The 18,087-nt window shown below is 41.3% G+C and overlaps 1 protein-coding gene across 21 annotated transcripts in view; it reads right to left on the reverse strand.

The window, feature by feature from the left end:
• epb41l3a (erythrocyte membrane protein band 4.1-like 3a) overlaps positions 1–18,087 on the reverse strand; it is an 83,818-nt gene that overhangs the window by 29,438 nt on the left and 36,293 nt on the right. For 19 of the 21 annotated variants that reach the window (XR_004211744.1, XM_031836190.1, XM_031836207.1 and 16 more), the window contains exons 2-3: positions 6,630–6,763; positions 5,398–5,601 (exon numbers count right to left, since the gene is read on the reverse strand). Coding sequence is in view for 20 of the 21 variants with exons in the window: in XM_031836190.1 (XP_031692050.1) it covers positions 5,398–5,601; positions 6,630–6,752 (327 nt within the window). In the remaining variant the exon portion in view is untranslated. The remainder of the gene's footprint in view (positions 1–5,397; positions 5,602–6,629; positions 6,764–18,087) is intronic. The other 2 variants (XM_031836206.1, XM_031836203.1) reach the window with 1 other exon arrangement.

Raw genomic sequence — 18,087 nt, forward strand, 5'->3', positions numbered from 1 at the left:
GAACTGGGAGACTAGTCAGGATCAAGGGAAAGATGAACGGAGCAAAGTACCGAGAGATCCTTGATGAAAACCTGCTCCAGAGCACTCAGGACCTCAGACTGGGGAAAAGGTTCACCTTCCAACAGGACAATGACCCTAAGCACACAGCCAAGACAACGCAGGAGTGGCTTCGGGACAAGTCTCTGAATGTCTTTGAGTGGCCCAGCCAGAGCCTGGACTTGAACCCAATCGAACATCTCTGGAGAGACCTGAAAATAGCAGCGCAGCAACGCTCCCCATCCAACCTGACAGAGCTTGAGAGGATCTGTAGAAAATAATGTGAGAAACTCCCCAAATACAAGCTTGTAGCGTCATACCTAAGAAGGCTTGAGGCTGTAATCGCTGCCAAAGGTACTTCAACAAAGTACTGAGTAAAGGGTCTGAATACTTATGTAAATGTGATATTTCTAAAAACCTGTTTTTGCTCTGTCATTATGGGGTATTGTGTGTCGATTGATGAGAAAAAGACAAACGATGTAATCCATTTTAGAATAAGTCTGTAACGTAACAAAATGTGGAAAAAGATCATTTCCGACTGTACTGTATAAATGAGGAAAATGCCCATCTCCGTGATTTACTGTGAAATGCAGTCAAGCGATTTCCCAGGTCGTACAACCTCTTGGGGTTAAAGGTCGACCGGTTAATGAGAATGGCCGATTAATTAGGGCCAATTTGAAGTTTTCGTAACAATCGGAAATCAGAATTTTTTGACACCGATTTGGCCGTTTTTATTTTCTTTATTTTTTTACACCTTTATTTAATCTTTATTTAACTAGGCAAGTCAGTTAAGAACACATCCTTATTTTCAATGAGGCCTAGGAACGGTGGGTTAACTGTCTTGTTCAGGGGCAGAACGACAGATTTTTACCTTGTCAGCTCAGGGATTCAATCTTGCAACCTTGCGGTTAACTAGTCCAACGTTCTAACCACCTGCCTCACGAGGAGCCCGCCTGTTACGCGAATGCAGTAAGAAGCCAAGGTAAGCTGCTAGCTAGCATTGAACTTAACCAATCATAATCGCTAGTTATAACTACACATGGTTGGTGATATTACTAGTTTATCTAGCGTGTCCTGCGTTGCATATAATCGATACAATGCACATTCGCGAAAAAGGACTGTCGTTGCTCCAACGTGTACCTAACCATAAACACCAATGCCTTTCTTAAAATCAATACACAGAACTATATATTTTAAACCTGTATATTTAGCTAAAAGAAATCCAGGTTAGCAGGCAATATTAACCAGGTGAAATTGTGTCACTTCTCTTGCGTTCATTGCACGCAGAGTCAGGGTATATCCAACAGTTTGGGCCGCCTGGCTCATTGACAACTAATTTGCCAGAATTTTACGTAATTATGACATAACATTGAAGGTTGTGCAATGTAACAGGAATATTTAGACTGATGGATGCCACCCGTTAGATAAAATACGGAACGGTTCCGTATTTCACTGAAAGAATAAACGTCTTGTTTTCGAGATGATAGTTTCTGGATTCGACCATATTAATGAACTAAGGCTCGCATTTCTGTGTGTTATTATGTTATAATTAAGTCTATGATTTGATAGAGCAGTCTGACTGAGCGATGGTAGGCACCAGCAGGCTCATAAGCATTCATTCAAACAGCACTTTCGTGCATTTTGCCAGCAGCTCTGCTGTTTATGACTTCAAGCCTATCAACTCCCGAGATTAGGCTGATGTAACGATGTGATGTGAAATGGCTAGCTAGTTAGCGGGGTGTGCGCTAATAGCGTTTCAAACGTCACTCGCTCTGAGACTTGGAGTAGTTGTTCCCCTTGCTTTGCATGGGTAACGCTGCTTCAAGTGGTGGCTGTTGTCGTTGTGTTCCTGGTCCGAGCCCAGGTAGGAGCAAGGAGAGGTACGGAAGCTATACTGTTACACTGGCAATACATCCAATAGTCAAAGGTATATGAAATACAAATGGTATAGAGAGAAATAGTCCTATAATTCCTATAATACCTACAACCTAAAACTTCTTACCTGGGAATATTGAAGACTCATGTTAAAAGGAACCACCAGCTTTCATATGTTCTCATGTTCTGAGCAAGGAACTTAAACGTTAGCTTTCTTCCATGGCACATATTGCACTTTTACTTTCTTCTCCAACACTTTGTTTTTGCATTAGTTAAACCAAATTTAACATGTTTCATTATTTATTTGAGGCTAAATTGATTTCATTGATGTATTATATTAAGTTAAAAAAAGTGTTCATTCAGTATTGTTGTAATTGTCATTATTACAAATAAATGTTTTAAAAATCGTCTGATTATTCAGTATTGGCTTTTTTTGTCCTCCAATAATCGGTATCGGCGTTGAAAAATCATAATCGGTCGACCTGTACTTGGGGTACCACTTAACCACCACAACCTTATTAAACACCCAGTAATATAGGAACAATAAAAACTATGTGCATTAGCCATGGGCAGCTAACAGCTAACGCTAAAGAGGATAATCTCTGCAGCCTTAATTTCCCCTTCCAATCACCAGAAGGAGCACTCCATTTGTTCGCTCCAGTGCGCCTCTGCGAAATGCACACGTGTCGCAAAGCTGAGAGACCGAAAATGATCTAGAGTTTAGGGGCTAATTAGACCTTCCGATAGCCGCTTCGGCCAAGCCAGCAAGGCTTCAGAGTGAAGTACTATCCCGACACGCACCGCAATATCTATGGAGTTGGCGCAATTTGCTACTAAAGAATGGAGAGGCGTGCCTAATTATACGCCACATGTATTAGCTAACAGATGAAATACCTCCCAAATTAAATGTTGAACTGTTACTGAGTTTATATCTTGTAGAACAACAGGGGGGATTTGTTCATTTGAATTTCATGCTTTTTAAAAACTATTTAACTTCTTCGAGATAGGGGGCGCTCTTTTAATTCTTGGATAAAAAACGTTCCCGTTTTAAACAAGATATTTTGTGATGAAAAGATGCTCGACTATGCATGTAATTGACAGCTTTGGAAAGAAAAAACTCTGACGTTTCCAAAACTGCAAAGATATTATCTGTGAGTGCCCCGGAACTAATGCTACAGGCGAAACCAAGATGAAATTTCATACAGGAAATGGTCCAGATTTTGAATGTCCTGTGTTCCAATGTCTCCTTATATGGCTGTGAATGTGCCAGGAATGAGCCTACACTTTCTGTCGTTTCCCCAAGGTGTCTGCAGCATTGTGACGTATTTGTAGGCATATCATTGGAAGATTGACCATAAGAGACTACATTTACCAGGTGTCCGCCCGGTGTCCTCCGTCGAAATTATTGCGTAATCTCCAGGTCCATGCGCGTTCCATTTTCTTCAGAGGAGAAACCAAACTGCCACGAATGATTTATCATCGATAGATATGTGAAAAACACCTTGAGGATTGATTCTAAAAAACGTTTGCCATGTTTCTGTCGATATTATGGAGTTAATTTGGAAAAAAGTTTGTGTTGTAATGACTTAACTTTCGGGTTTTTTCTTACCCAAACGTGATGAACAAAACGGAGCAATTTGTCCTACACAAATAATCTTTTTGGAAAAATCTAACTGAGAGTCTCCTCATTGAAAACATCTGAAGTTCTTCAAAGGTACAGTAAATGATTTTATTTGAATGCTTTTCTTGTTTTTGTGAAAATGTTGCATGCTGAATGCTAGGCTTAATGCTATGCTAGGCTATCAATACTCGTACACAAATGCTTGTTTAGCTATGGTTCAAAAGCATATTTTGAAAATCTGAGATGACAGTGTTGTTAACAAAAGGCTAAGCTTGAGAGCTAATATATTTATTTCATTTCATTTGCGATTTTCAAGAATAGTTAACGTTGCGTTATGCTAATGAGCTTGCGGCGATAATTACACTCCTGGATACAGGTTTTTTTCGTAGCCAAACGTGATGAACAAAACGGAGCGATTTGTCCTATCACCCGCTTCTCTCTTTTTATCCCCTCAGTAAACTTCTTGCCCCTCTCTCACCTCTCTCTAAAGGTACTATCTACAATCTAAGGGTTATTCGGTTGTCCCCATAGGAGAACCCTTTGAATAACCCTTTTTGGTTCCAGGCAGAACCCTTTTGGTTCCAGGTAGAACCCTTTTGGGTTTCATGTAGACACTTTTTCCAGAGGGGTCTACATGGAACTGACATTTGTTCTATGTGGAACCAAAAAGGACAACCAAAGAACCCTTTTGGAACCCTTTTTTCTACCTGAGTGTATCCATCTCCCTTCTCCCCTCAAGCCTTTCCACTCTCCTCTCTACCTCTCCTTTCCCCTCTCTCCTGACCTCTATCCCCTCACTCCTAACCTCTATCCCCCCAAAACATTACCATATCTCTCCTCCCCTGCCTTATCCCTTCTCTTCCTTTTCTGTCCTCTCCTCTGTCCTCTCCTCCCTCATTGCTCTCCTCCCCTCTCTTATCCACCTTTCTCCCCCCCTATCTCTCCTGTGTCCTCTCTGCCAGGGAAAGAGCCAGTCAATAATCACTGCAACATGTTTAGCCCGGAGCCACAGCCCTCTCTTCGCAGTGTCGCTTTCCCATGGCCACCTACACAGAGCAACCAACAAACGACCGAGCCAACCGGCCACCATGCTTTATCTTTTTCCATTGAATGTACCGACTAATCTGGCCATATCCAGCCTGGGGCTCAAACTGCACTAATAGATTGGTTTCTCTCCAGTAGTTGGTCGACAGAGTTGGCTGGAAGCTGAAGAACAGAACCTCTGTTTTTTGTGGAGACAAAGCAGTAAATGTGTAGGAATGGACAGATTTATTCAGAGTGATGGATGTCTGCTTAGAGGGAAAATGCCGGTGTTGGCCAAAAAACTGTCTGATTATGCGCCAGTGGGGGATGGGGTGTTTTTCAATGTATACAGCCAAGTATTAGGTCTAAGGGAAGCTTATTACACTAATGTTAAAAGCAGAGTGAATTCCATTGGGGCAAGCTTCCATAGTCTTTAATTATGTTAAGATCAGATAATACAGGAAATAAAGGAACAGTCATGCATATAGATAAGCTTGCTAACCTATATTGTCAGCGTTAGTCTTCCCGTAGAACAAGACCATTAATGTCCACTCAATTCATGTAGACAGAGGTGACTTTGTAGAATGAGACGTCATCAATTCAGCGTGATAAAAACTATTTCAAGACAACTTTGAGCCAACCCCACAAAGTATGACTTGAGAAAGAAATGATAAGTCAGTGAGACTAACTTTGATAAATACATGTCCTGCCCCCTCTGATCCCTGGTGAACTCTGCAACACACGCACACGCACACACACACACCAACCCATCCCTACACGCACGTTAACCCACCTACCTGCAAAACTCCCCTCAACCCCAAGTGGTGACCCCCTCCACCCACCTCCACCACACAGGTGTAGTCGGAGCCATCAAGCAGGGTGACCTTGCACTGCATGGTCTTGTAGCTGCGGACGCTCCGGCCTCCACCGGGAGACCTGGACAGCTTACTGGTGGACGACCTGTGTGAGGTCCTGTCCTCCTCCACCTGCGATGGCTCAAGCTGATTCTCCTGTGGGACCACGCCTCCCTCCGCTCTCTCGCCCTTCTGGACAAGGGGGACACAGGTTTTAACATAGCACTGTGATGAGAATGTTAAAGTGTGTTGATTATGATAATGTGTTGTTTTGGACTCAACAGGTTGTGACACGAATGGTCAAGTGGAATAAATAGTTGGTGGGCTGGATGAATGCGACGGAACTGTTAAAGGGATACTTCTGGATTTTGGCAATGAAGCCCTGTATCTACTCAGATTAACTTTCTATTTTTATGTCTTTGCGTCAGAGTGTGAATTACATCATGACATTCGGGAGGGGGAGCAATTTTTTGATGATCCTAATAATAAATACATGATTTAATTGGGAAAAATAAATTACTTTTTAATGGGGCCTGAACACAACCAGTCGTGATGCTGTAGATAAAGTTTTTTTTTGCCAAAATCCAGAAGTATCCCTTTAAGGAGAAATTATTTGAACACTTGTTTATTATAAACCTGAATAGTACTACTGTGGCTGTTTGATATTGTATCAAATGTTTCAAATTCAGCCATTTAAAGCCTATTCCCACGTCATTTACTGTATGGGCTAAATGAGGATGACGGTGCCAAAGACAGTACAGTATGAAGATAGGTTTCTCCAATAGAAATACACGATCATGCTTGTAGGCGATGTCATAGCAACGCTGGCTAGCTAAGCTCAAGCTCAGAAACAGGTCATCAGGTCTAACGGCCATCTTGTGCCGGACTGCGCATGTGCAGGCCGTTAAATCAAAGGCACTCCTTCGATATAACGTGTTTTTGATGAAAATGCAAATGTTTTAAATTTGGATTGTCACTTTCATGAGGTTGGAGTAATAACATGTTTGACTACTTAAGTCATTGACTCGAATCTAGGTTGTGCCTTTAGATTTAGAGAAAATTAACAAATAAGGAATTATTTTTCACTTCTCTCATTAACTTCCCAAACCCTGGCCGTGTCTACTTGGCTTGCTTCACAACCGTTCCCAGAAGTCTTGCGATGTTGCACCTCTGGGTTTAGAAACTCTGTGACGGTGCTATTTTTTGTGGGTGTGGCTAACCTGCTTCTTCCTGACAGGCGTGCTGTGGGCGGCGGCCGGGGGGAAAGAGTCCGCCTCTAGGAGTGGAACCGCACTGGCCTCCTGCTGGTCCGCGCTGGACTCTGAATTTGGTTCTGTCGTCATGACGATTTACCCTACAACACAGCAAATAAATACACACGAAAGAAGATGGAAGAATTTCGACTGAGACAAAAAAAAATAAAAATCAACACAAGACAACAGTTGTAACACATGCCCTAATACATGGCCACATTTCTAGATACAACTGAAATCTAACAAATTGAAAATGAAATGCTATAATAATATGTACCCTGAATACTTTCTGCAATGCAGACATAATCATATTTCCAACCACCACACCGTCAATCTGAGGTAGAGATCCATATATGTGTTAATCTGGGATCAATCAAGAATAACCTGCATAGCAATGAAGTACACTTTCTCACTGCCGACGCCAAACATATCTAGGACAACAGCCATGATAAGATGCTCTTGTAATGTGAAAGTCAACATTGATTTGACTACTAATGTATTTGACATAGCTTCAAGGTTGAAACAGAGGTGACACTACAGTACTTCTCTATATAATAAGCTTCCTTGAGACAGCAGTGATTCAACTCAGATTAAATCAGTGACGAGTTGTGAGACACGTCACACTCGCCCCAGCATTAATATACCTCAATGTCTCATTGTGACAGTCCATCAGTGTCCACCAAGTGTCTATCAAATTTAAATGAATCGAGGTGTAACTGGTAACTACAACAGTGCAGTACAATTTACAGTACTATATTTTTGATATGCATGATAATGGCCCCATTTTCTATTGACAAAACTTATAATGTTGTGTATATGGGTTCCCCTGAGAACACACTGTAATGGTACAACCACTGCAATATATTCAATATATTCAATATATTCAGCTGTCTGAAAGGACAAAGTCAGTAAAAAATATCAAATGCGTCTTTATTCTGTAAAGAAAACGACACTCTACACTCCATTACAGTTCATTCGCTTATCATCTGACACCTTATAAACAACCTATTACCATTTAATAATTCCCACGTGCTAACTCCAAAATAATCACAATGAATATGTATTAATGTCAGTAAGATGCATCCATGCTGTAATGAATCTGTAATAAATCTTAGTAGTAAGGAAAGGGCAACATTAGTATGTGAACTTTAGCCAGCATAGCTGGAAGTGTTTGGCTGGGGAAGTGTGGCTTTCACACACACACACACACACACACACACACACACACACACACACACACACACACACACACACACACACACACACACACACACACACACACACACACACACACACACACACACACACACACACACACACACACACACACACACACACACACTAACAGTGGGCTGTGGCAGGGTGGTCAGAGCTTTAGGGCTATTTATACTGTATCACCAGTGTTTACCCACAACATGGGACTGGGCTCAGTTACCCCTTCAGGTCTACACACACATGGTGCAGGGTTTCCAGTATCACACACATAGACATACATGTGCACACACACACTAATGCACAAAAATATGGGCAAACACACACAGACATATTAAACGTAAACATGCTGACACACACGCATGCACACACACGTACGTAGACAGGTGCCATGACACCCCTACCCACACGTGGCCACTAAGGCCCATGGCAGTCAGAGTATGCAGGGTTCAAATATGTACCACACCCAATCAGCTACTACTGTAACGGCCAGTTAAGAGTTATGTTCTTTACTGCTTTCTCCCTCAGAAACTAAGTCAAAGTCGCACTTAAGTTGTTTGAACATCTTACAAAAACATGCCCTCAGCAACACATCATGAACTGCCGTTGAACTCACTGCGTTCATTCCATAATGCTTTAATTAAATTAATGCTCAGCGTTGCAATGAATACAGATAATACAAAGACTCTGTGAGGTCCACCACATACACATCCCCTAGAGAAACACTTTTGAGAGTATTTCATTCTTCCTCATTCAACAACGGGTTTATCCTAGCTGTGTTTGGAATGGGCTCTGTGGGCCGTAAGCCTGTGGAACCTTCTCTTGGTTTAATCTACAATCTGTAATATAGGTCAGTGTGCACTGCTGACCAGGCAGAAGGTTGTCAGACACACTATAAGCCCTCCATCCGTTTATTCCAACCAAAGAGGTGACGGATTGGAGGAGCCCAGCTATGAGGACCGGACCCTGTTGCCATGAAAACCATAAATATAAGCAATAAAAACGTCAATACCAATCTCCAAAATGATTTTCCATATCCGAGCTTCAGGAAAAAGCGGATGTAAAAGCTGGAAGGGAAGGGATGTAGACGAACTACGATATGAGTATGTGTCTGCATAATGAATAAAATACAAAAAAAGAGGGCTGTGGCGGTCACGAAATGTCATCAGCCGGTGATTGTCAAGCAAATAACTGTCGGTCTCACGGTAATTGACCGTTAATTAACATAAACACATTTAGCATCGCCTGGCTTCCACACATAGCCTACAAGCCACTGATACAGACCTTTGGAACATTTCCATTTTAAAAAGTCTAATAAATCCATGTAATATCGTCTACACCATCACAATAAATCCACAATTTATTTTAGACAGGTCTAAAGAAGCATGATATAAAGAAAATGTAGACTATTTCAGAAGAACAGAATAGCATACTGAGTTGTCCTTATGTTAGCATACTCTGAGTTGTCCTCATTTAGCAGACAAGATGTGCTTAGAATTCTGTGGCATTATTTTATATTATTTAATAGTATGAAGAATACAATTGAACAAAGCTGAATAAAATATAAATATTTTCTCCAAACGATTTGAGGGAGTGCGCACATGCGGCTATTCTGTGTTGAGCGGTTAACAAAGAAATCGTTATTTTAGCTTCAAATGTTAATAAGCTATTAGGCCATTTCTTCACATTATAAGCACATGGCAGTAGGCTATTATAAACATGAATGTTCCATTAGTGGGAAAACACCATTATCAAAAGTGACTACAAATGCGATTATTATAAAGGTGCATTTTTATGGTGAAAATTATCTTCCCTAAAAAAGTCACGCACTGTTTATGTATGCCAGTTAGGCTCTAAACCCCTTGTAAAGCAAATTAATGTGCTTCATTTAAAGATTTTTTTGGGCCACTTTAGTTGTGATATAAACCTTATCAAAACATATAGACCTATAGGCTAGGCTACTTGATGTGTGCAACTATGATTTGAAAAAGTCTGTTTCTTATACTGGGCATCATTCACAAGTGATAATCTATCATTCACAAGTGATAGGCTAATATTGTCACCCACCAGACTATTCTTGATTTAATCTTGTCTTTACATATACAAAATAATATGTGTGTGAAATTTGCTGTGATTTAGAATGGACCATTATCATGCACCTGTATTGAAACAGAGGCAGTGGGGAAAAATACATGTCATCTATGCACTTAAATAGCAGATGGAGGATGCTTTTCCCGTGGTTCATTTTCATGCCAGCCAGGTAGGCTATACTCCTGTTGTAAAGATAAGCAATGTGCTTAATATTAGGAAAGTTGCGAAATAAATATTATGGCCTAGCCTATTCAGTAGAGGCCATCACTCTGTTTTCTCACCAACTGCATAGCCTATGGAAATGTTGCCCAACATGAGCTCATGAAGTGTTTGATTCCATTTTCGAATACATTTGCATTGATGTCAAAGTGATTAGAGGGACAATAGAGTGCTGAGTACCAGGCAGTTAGCACATTTGGTAGGCTACTAATGAGGTGTGGCGGTAATACGGTCACTGCAGAAGCCCTATGTAGGCCTAACGCAAATTCATCATCATAATGCAAAGATTCTTGTCAGAATGCATTAAGCATCAATTTGTAAAAAGATGCCATATTACCTGCCAGTGTGGAGGTAATCAGAAAAATTATAGCATAATGGTAAATTATTATAACTTTTTACTAGAAACAATATTTCCCTGACTTGCATAACCTTAGCTTCATTATTAACTTAACGTTGACTGCAAATATTGTATAATCTATCGACATTTACATACAGTGAAAGAATGTGTCTTTTCATGACAACAATCCGCATATTTTTTACCTCTAAAGATGACAGAAATAGTAAATTGGCCAGGCAAAAAGTCAAGGTGTAAACTAAATGCCAGGGGAGAATTCAAAGAGGTAAAAAGACTGTGAGCAGATAAACGCTAATAAAATGTACGGCCACACAACAAGGGCATTAGATTTTGAAATGAACCGCTCCCAAATGTGGCCTGTTCATATGTGCAGATGGGGAATATTATCTCGCCAACAGTGATATAGGACGGGTGAAATTGGAGATTGGAACATATTTTTTTACTTTATAAAGGGTTATAATTAGTTTACATACTGTCAGTTAAACACATTTAACTCCTTTGATACAATTGTGATATGAGAAAGGACATATGAGAAATAGATTACGCACACAAGCCCCTACCAATGATACCAACTGAAAACAGAATAGGAGCATAGATTGTGGAGAAGCTTGGATGAGGAGAGAGTGATCGACTAGCAATACAATAAAGTCAAGAGTCAAGCACCTGTCGCCCCCTTCCATATGGCGCTACACCACCATAATTCTATTCATCTGCTGTAGGAGTAGTGATGAGGCTGTATTATTCATCTGCTGTAGGAGTAGTGATGAGTCTGTATTATTCATCTGCTGTAGGAGTAGTGATGAGTCTGTATTATTCATCTGCTGTAGGAGTAGTGATGAGTCTGTATTATTCATCTGCTGTAGGATTAGTGGTGAGTCTGTGACATAGAGACCATGAAGGGAATGAGCTAACTAAACACAACCTTCCAGGCTTACAAATATTAGTGTGTGTGTGTCCTTGTGCGTGACTTTTTTCTTTCTTTTTTTCTTTCACCTTTATTTAACCAGGTAGGCTGGTTGAGAACAAGATCTCATTTACAACTGCGTCCTGGCCAAGATAAAGCAAAGCAGTGCAACACAAACAACAACACAGAGTTACACATGGAATAAACAAACATACAGTCAATAACACAATAGAAAAAAGTCTATACACAGTGTGTGCAAATGAGGTAAGATAAGGGAGGTAAGGCAATAAAGAGCATTTAGCAATTAAACACTGGAATGAAAGATGTGCAGAAGATGAATGTGCAAGTAGATATACTGGGGTGCAAAGGAGCAAAAATAAATAACAGTATAGGGATGAGGTAGTTGGATGGGATATTTACAGATGGGATATGTACAGGTGCAGTGATCTGTGAGCTCCTCTGACAGCTGGTGCTTAAAGTTAGTGAGGGAGATGTGAGTCTCCAGCTTTAGTGATTCTTACAATTCGTTCCAGTCATTGGCAGCTGAGAACCAGAAGGAAAGGTGGCCAAAGGAGGAGTTGGCTTTGGAGGTGACGAGTGACATATACCTGCTGGAACGCGTGCTACAGGTGGGTGCTGCTATGGTGACCAGTGAGCTGAGATAAGGTGGGGCTTTACCTAGCAAAGACTACGATGACCTGGAGGCAGTGGGTCTGGCGACGAATATGAAGCGATGGTCAGTGAACGAGATCATACAGGTCGCAGTGGTGGGTAGTATATGGGGCTTTAGTGACAAAACGAATGTCACTGTGATAGACTGCATCCAATTTGCTGGGTAGAGTGTTGGAGGCTATTTTGAAAATGACATCGCCCGAAGTCGAGGATCGGCAGGATAGTCAGTCTTTCGAGGGTATGTTTGACAGCATGAGTGAAGGATGCTTTGTTGTGATATAGGAAGCCAATTCTAGATTTAATTTTGGATTGGAGATGCTTAATGTGAGTCTGGAAGGAGAGTTTACAGTCTAACTAGACACCTAGGTATTTGTAGTTGTCCACATATTCTAAGTCAGAACCGTCCAGAGTAGTGATGCTGGACAGGCGGGCAGGTACGGGCAGAAATCGGTTGAAGAGCATGCATTTAGTATTACTAGCATTTAAGAGCATTTGGAGGCCACGGAAGGAGAGTTGTATGGCACTGAAGCTTGTCTGGAGGTTAGTTAACACAGTGTCCAAAGAAGGGCCAGAATTATACAGAATGGTGTCGTCTGCGTAGAGGTGGATCAGAGAATCACCAGCAGCAAGAGCGACATCATTGATGTACCCAGAGAAAATAGTCGGCCCGAGAATTGAACCCTGTGGCACCCCCATAGAGACTGCCAGAGGTCCGGACAGCAGACCCTCCGATTTGACACACTGAACTCTGTCTGAGAAGTAGTTGGTGAACCAGGCGAGGCAGTCATTTGAGAAACCAAGGCTGTTGAGTCTGCCGATAAGAATGTGGTGACTGACAGAGTCGAAAGCCTTGGCCAGGTTGATGAATACACCTGCACAGTATTGTCTCTTATCGATGGCAGTTATGATATCGTTTAGGACCTTGAGCGTGACTGAGGTGCACCCATTACCAGCTCGGAAACCAGATTGCATAGCGGAGAAGGTACAGTGGGATTCAAAATAGTCGGTGATCTGTTTGTTAACTTGGCTTTCGAAGACCTTAGAAAGGCAGGGTAGGATAGATATAGGACTGTAGCAGTTTGGGTCTCCCCCTTTGAAGAGGGGGATGACCGCGTCAGCTTTCCAATCTTTGGGGATCTCAGACGATACAAAAGAGAGGTTGAACAGGCTAGTAATAGGGGTTGCAACAATTTCGGCAGATAATTTTAGAAAGAGAGGGTCCAGATTCTCTAGCCCTGTTAACTTGTAGGGGTCTAGATTTTGCAGCTTTTTCAGAACATCAGCTATCTGGATTTGGGTGGAGGAGAAATGGGGGCGGCTTGGGCAAGTTTCTGTGGGGGGTGCAGGGCTGTTGACCAGGGTAGGGGTGGCCAGGTGGAAAGCATGGCCAGCCGTAGAAAAATGCTTATTGAAATTCTCAATTATTGTGGATTTATCAGTGGTGACAGTGTTTCCTAGCCTCAGTGCAGTGGGCAGCTGGGAGGAGGTACTCTTATTCTCCATGGACTTTACTGTGTCCCAGAACATTTTGGAGTTTGTGCTTCAGGATGCAAATTTCTGTTTGAAAAAGCTAGCCTTTGCTTTCCTACTAATGGGTCACTGGCTGGTTAACTCATCCAGGCCCGGATAGACTCAATACTGCTTCACCACCAGGGAAGCCCTGTGAGGCTACAGCCAGTGACTCTACAGAACATCTCTGATGTAGTCAGGGAATTCTGGTTCATAGAAATTCTATGTTGTTGATTGTGATTTCAATCATTTTAATCTGGTGTTTGAATTGGGAATGACTCTGAGCACTTATTGGTTCAAGCTGGTCGGTCTATTGAACAGATTGACAGCACGTCAGCAGACTAACTGACATCAGCTTCACTCCGATAAAACAGTGAGCCACAATCATCTCTCTCTCCTGTCAAGCTTGTTTGATGTTTGCCTCTGCCTCAGGGTGATTCTAGCTTTGTTTGGGAAAACAGAGAGTTGACTTTGCTTTACAGAGACTAAAACATCCGGGGTCAAAGAGGACGAAAGACACTACAGCCCAGATATAAAAGAATAATGCAATCAAACAAGAGAGGGAGGGGCTAGCGAGCGAGATAACGCTTGAGCGAGTTTGAGATAGAGAAGATTAAAGCTTACAAAAGATCAGGACATTCTCATCTCAATTGCGTTTTACACCACATCAAACAAATGTGTAGCAAACAGGAAGAAGGCAACGGCTGAGTTTCCTCTCGTTTCTTTCAGTGAGCAAAAAATATCCCACAGCATGCTCTGCTTCTCGGAGGCTGATAGGTACTGATGGGAGCTGCTCCGAGCACTCCACCAAAGGGGATATTGAGAAATATTCTGAGACAGCCCCACTGACCCCTGGAGAGAGAGAAATGGGACGTGTCCCAATCCTCTAACGTAGGATTTTATTTCCCCCATGTCTCTTTTCTTCTATTGCGGTTCAGGGATGAAATCAGGCACACAGAGTGAACACTGTTAGATAGGTGCTATCTAGTACCAAAAATGGTTCTTTGGCTGTCCCCATAGGAGAACCCTTTGAATAACCCCTTTTTGTTTCAGGTAGAACCCTTTTGGTTCAATGTAGAACTCTTTTGGGTTCCATGTAGAACCCTTTCCACAGAGCGTTCTACATGAAACCCAAAAGAGTGCTACCTGGAACCAAAAAGGTTTCTCCTATGTTGACTGCCGCAGGACCCTTTTAGAACCCTTTTTTTCTGAGAGTGAAGGAACCCTATTCAATCAATGTAAAGAATGTTTACTTTACAGTTTCAAGTCAACTGCAAAACATGCTTTTCTGCTGTGCAAGGACTTTCTGGTAATTTATTACTAGGTTTTATGGAAGTAGGTTGACCACATTTAAAATACCCAAATGCGGGATGATTTTGCGGAACATTCGCGGGACAGTGTAGCCTACTATTAAATTTCTAAAGAGATTACATTACATAAGTGTACAGATGTAGGATCTTAATTTGATCACCCTGTTGCAGGATAACTTGTAGTGCATTTGAGGTTTAAAAATACTTCTGAAGTTTGTAATTTCCACTCATACTTCCTAAAATCCTAAATCTGTAGCCTACTGTGCATCACATTTTCAAAAAATATTATCACTATTGTCCATGCTCTGCAAAATACCTTGACAAAAGGAGCCTCCAAAAAAGACACAAAGGTGGCCATTGTTGCGGTAGTTACTATGGCAACATTAGAGATAGTCCAGGCTAAACAGCAGGAACACCAGTAAACTGCAGCCCAATTTTGGCCAGCATAGCAGTCTTCTGTTGGACTAATATTAAAGCAGCAGAGAAAACAAACAAGAAAGATCCCATGAAGGTCAGGAAATCCTTTCTAGCCATACTGATACAAGGAAATTATAATCCTCATTATGTTGTAAATGTTCTCTATTTTCGTTTGAAAAATCATGAGACAAATTTGCATTTCTCTACGTTCCTACTAAGCAGAAATCTGAATTATTCAAGCCATCATCTGAAGGTAATTTATTTATCAGAAAAAGGAGTAAAAATTGACTTGACAAAGGAGCTGATATTTCAACCAGAATTAATCAACTTTCATGACCAATGAAGCAAGGGTGGGAATTCAAGAAAAAACAGGATTTCACCACAGAGATAAAGGCCAGTAGGTCCACAAAAAATAACATGTCATCCATACTGAACAAAAATATAAATGAGTTATAGTTCATATTAGGAAATCAGTCATTTTCAGCTTTCAGGAATTGTGTACAGATCCTTGCGACAATGGGCCTCAGGATCTCAGGATCACAATGCAATTGTGTTAGTTTTCCGTAGCTTACAGTATGTCTGCCTACGGTTGGACATTTTGGGGAATAGTCTGAGGTGGAAACTTTCTGTGGGAATTAATGGGAATACATGGGAATTAACAGAAATATATGCAAATTAATATTAATACCAATTAAATGTAGATGTTTTTTGCATTGGATATATTTACCATATCATATGGAGACAGAAACATAAACCTTTTACCTTATCATAAGTAGACATAATTGCTAATTATTAAATCCTTCCAATAGAAATTTTTAAAACAATTTAGTTACGAATTGAACTTAAATTAGAAGAGTTTGTATTTTTGTATTTATTATGGATCCCATTTGCTGCTGCCAAAGCAGCAGTTATACTTCCTGGGGTCCAGCAAAATTAAGGCAGTTTATACAATTTTAAAACATTACAATACATTCACAGATTTCACAACACACTGTGTGCCCTCAGGCCCCTACTCCACCACTACAACATATCTACAGTACTAAATCCATGTGTATGTATAGTGTGTATGTTAGAGTGTATGTGTGTGCGTGTGTGTGTGTGTGTGTGTGTGTGTGTGTGTGTGTGTGTGTGTGTGTGTGTGTGTGTGTGTGTGTGTGTGTTGCTTCACAGTCCCCGCTGGTCCATAAGGAGTTTTTTTAATCTGTTTTTTAAATCTAATTTTACTGCTTGTGTCAGTTACTTGATGTGGAATAGAGTTCTATGTAGTCATGGCTCTATGTAGTACTGTGTGCCTCCCATAGTCTGTTCTGGACTTGGGGACTGTGAAGAGACCTCTTGTGGCATGTCTTGTGGGGTATGCATGGGTGTCCGAGCTGTGTGCCAGTAGTTTAGACAGACAACTTGGTCCATTCAACATGTCAATACCTCTCATGAATAAAAGTAGTGATGAAGTCAATCTCTCCTCCACTTTCAGCCATGAGAGATTGACATGCATATTATTAATATTAGCTCTGTGTTCATCCAAGGGCCAGCCATACTGCCCTGTTCTGAGCCAATTGCAATTTTCCAAAGTCCTTTTTTGAGGCACCTGACCACACGATTGAACAGTAGTCAAGGTGCGACAAAACTAGGGCCTGTAGGACCTGCCTTGTTGATAGTGTTGTTAAGAAGGCAGAGCATCGCTTTATTATAGACAGACTTCTCCCAATCTTAGCTACTACTGCATCAATATGTTTTGACCATGACAGTTGTCACAATCTAGTGTTATGCCAAGTAGTTTAGTCATCTCAACTTGCTCAATTACCACATTATTTATTACAAGGTTAATTTGAGGTTTAGTGTTTAGTGAGTATTTTGTTCCAAATATAATGCTTTTAGTTTTAGAAATATTTAGGGCTAACTTATTCCTTGCCACCCACTCTGAAACCACTCTGAAACTAACTGCAGTTATTTCAGTCGCTGTAGTAGCTGACGTGTATAGTGTTGAGTCATCCGCATACATAGAAACTCTGGCTTTACTGAAAGTCAGTGGCATGTCATTAGTAAAAATTTGAAAAAGGAAGGGGCCTAAAAAGCTACGCTGGGGAATTCCTGATTCCATGTGAAGAGTTGACTATTCACATGGGATGATTTCACTGAACAACAAAAGAAAGGGACTATTGAATGATCCCCAATAATCCATCGCATCTCCCAAAAACAGTTTTTAACATACATCTTTAAAATGATAGTCTAGAAACAAAAGCTTTGGTTGTCTTCCTCTCAGGCTTCCATGTCTTCTCTCTGGACCTCCTCAATGTCCACCTCTTGAACATCAGACTCTGAGGCCTCATCTTCACTGTCACTTTCCAACCTTGTAGAGGATGGGTCATTGTCAGGCTCAAAAAGCCTCAAATTTGCCCAGATGGCAACAAATTCTTCAACCCTTGTTTTGGTCAGCCTGTTGAGTGCTCTGGTGTGTGTGTTCCCAAACAAGGGCCAGTTGCATTCTGAGGCGGCTGATGTTCGTGGGATTTGGAGGATGATGGAGGCAACAGGGGAAAGATCCTCAGATCCACAAAGTCCCTTCCACCAGGTGGTTGATGAGATATGTTGGCACGACTGCCATATCACATCTCCATCCCAAAACCCTTGCTTGGAAGTGTACTTCGCCAGACTGCCAAGAACCTTGCCCTCACCCAGGCCAAGGTGGCGAGACATAAGCCTTGTTAATCTCTGCACCAGACAGGATGCTCTTGC

This window comes from Oncorhynchus kisutch, linkage group LG11 (assembly GCF_002021735.2).
Source record: "Oncorhynchus kisutch isolate 150728-3 linkage group LG11, Okis_V2, whole genome shotgun sequence".
Taxonomy (NCBI): Eukaryota; Metazoa; Chordata; class Actinopteri; order Salmoniformes; family Salmonidae; genus Oncorhynchus; species Oncorhynchus kisutch.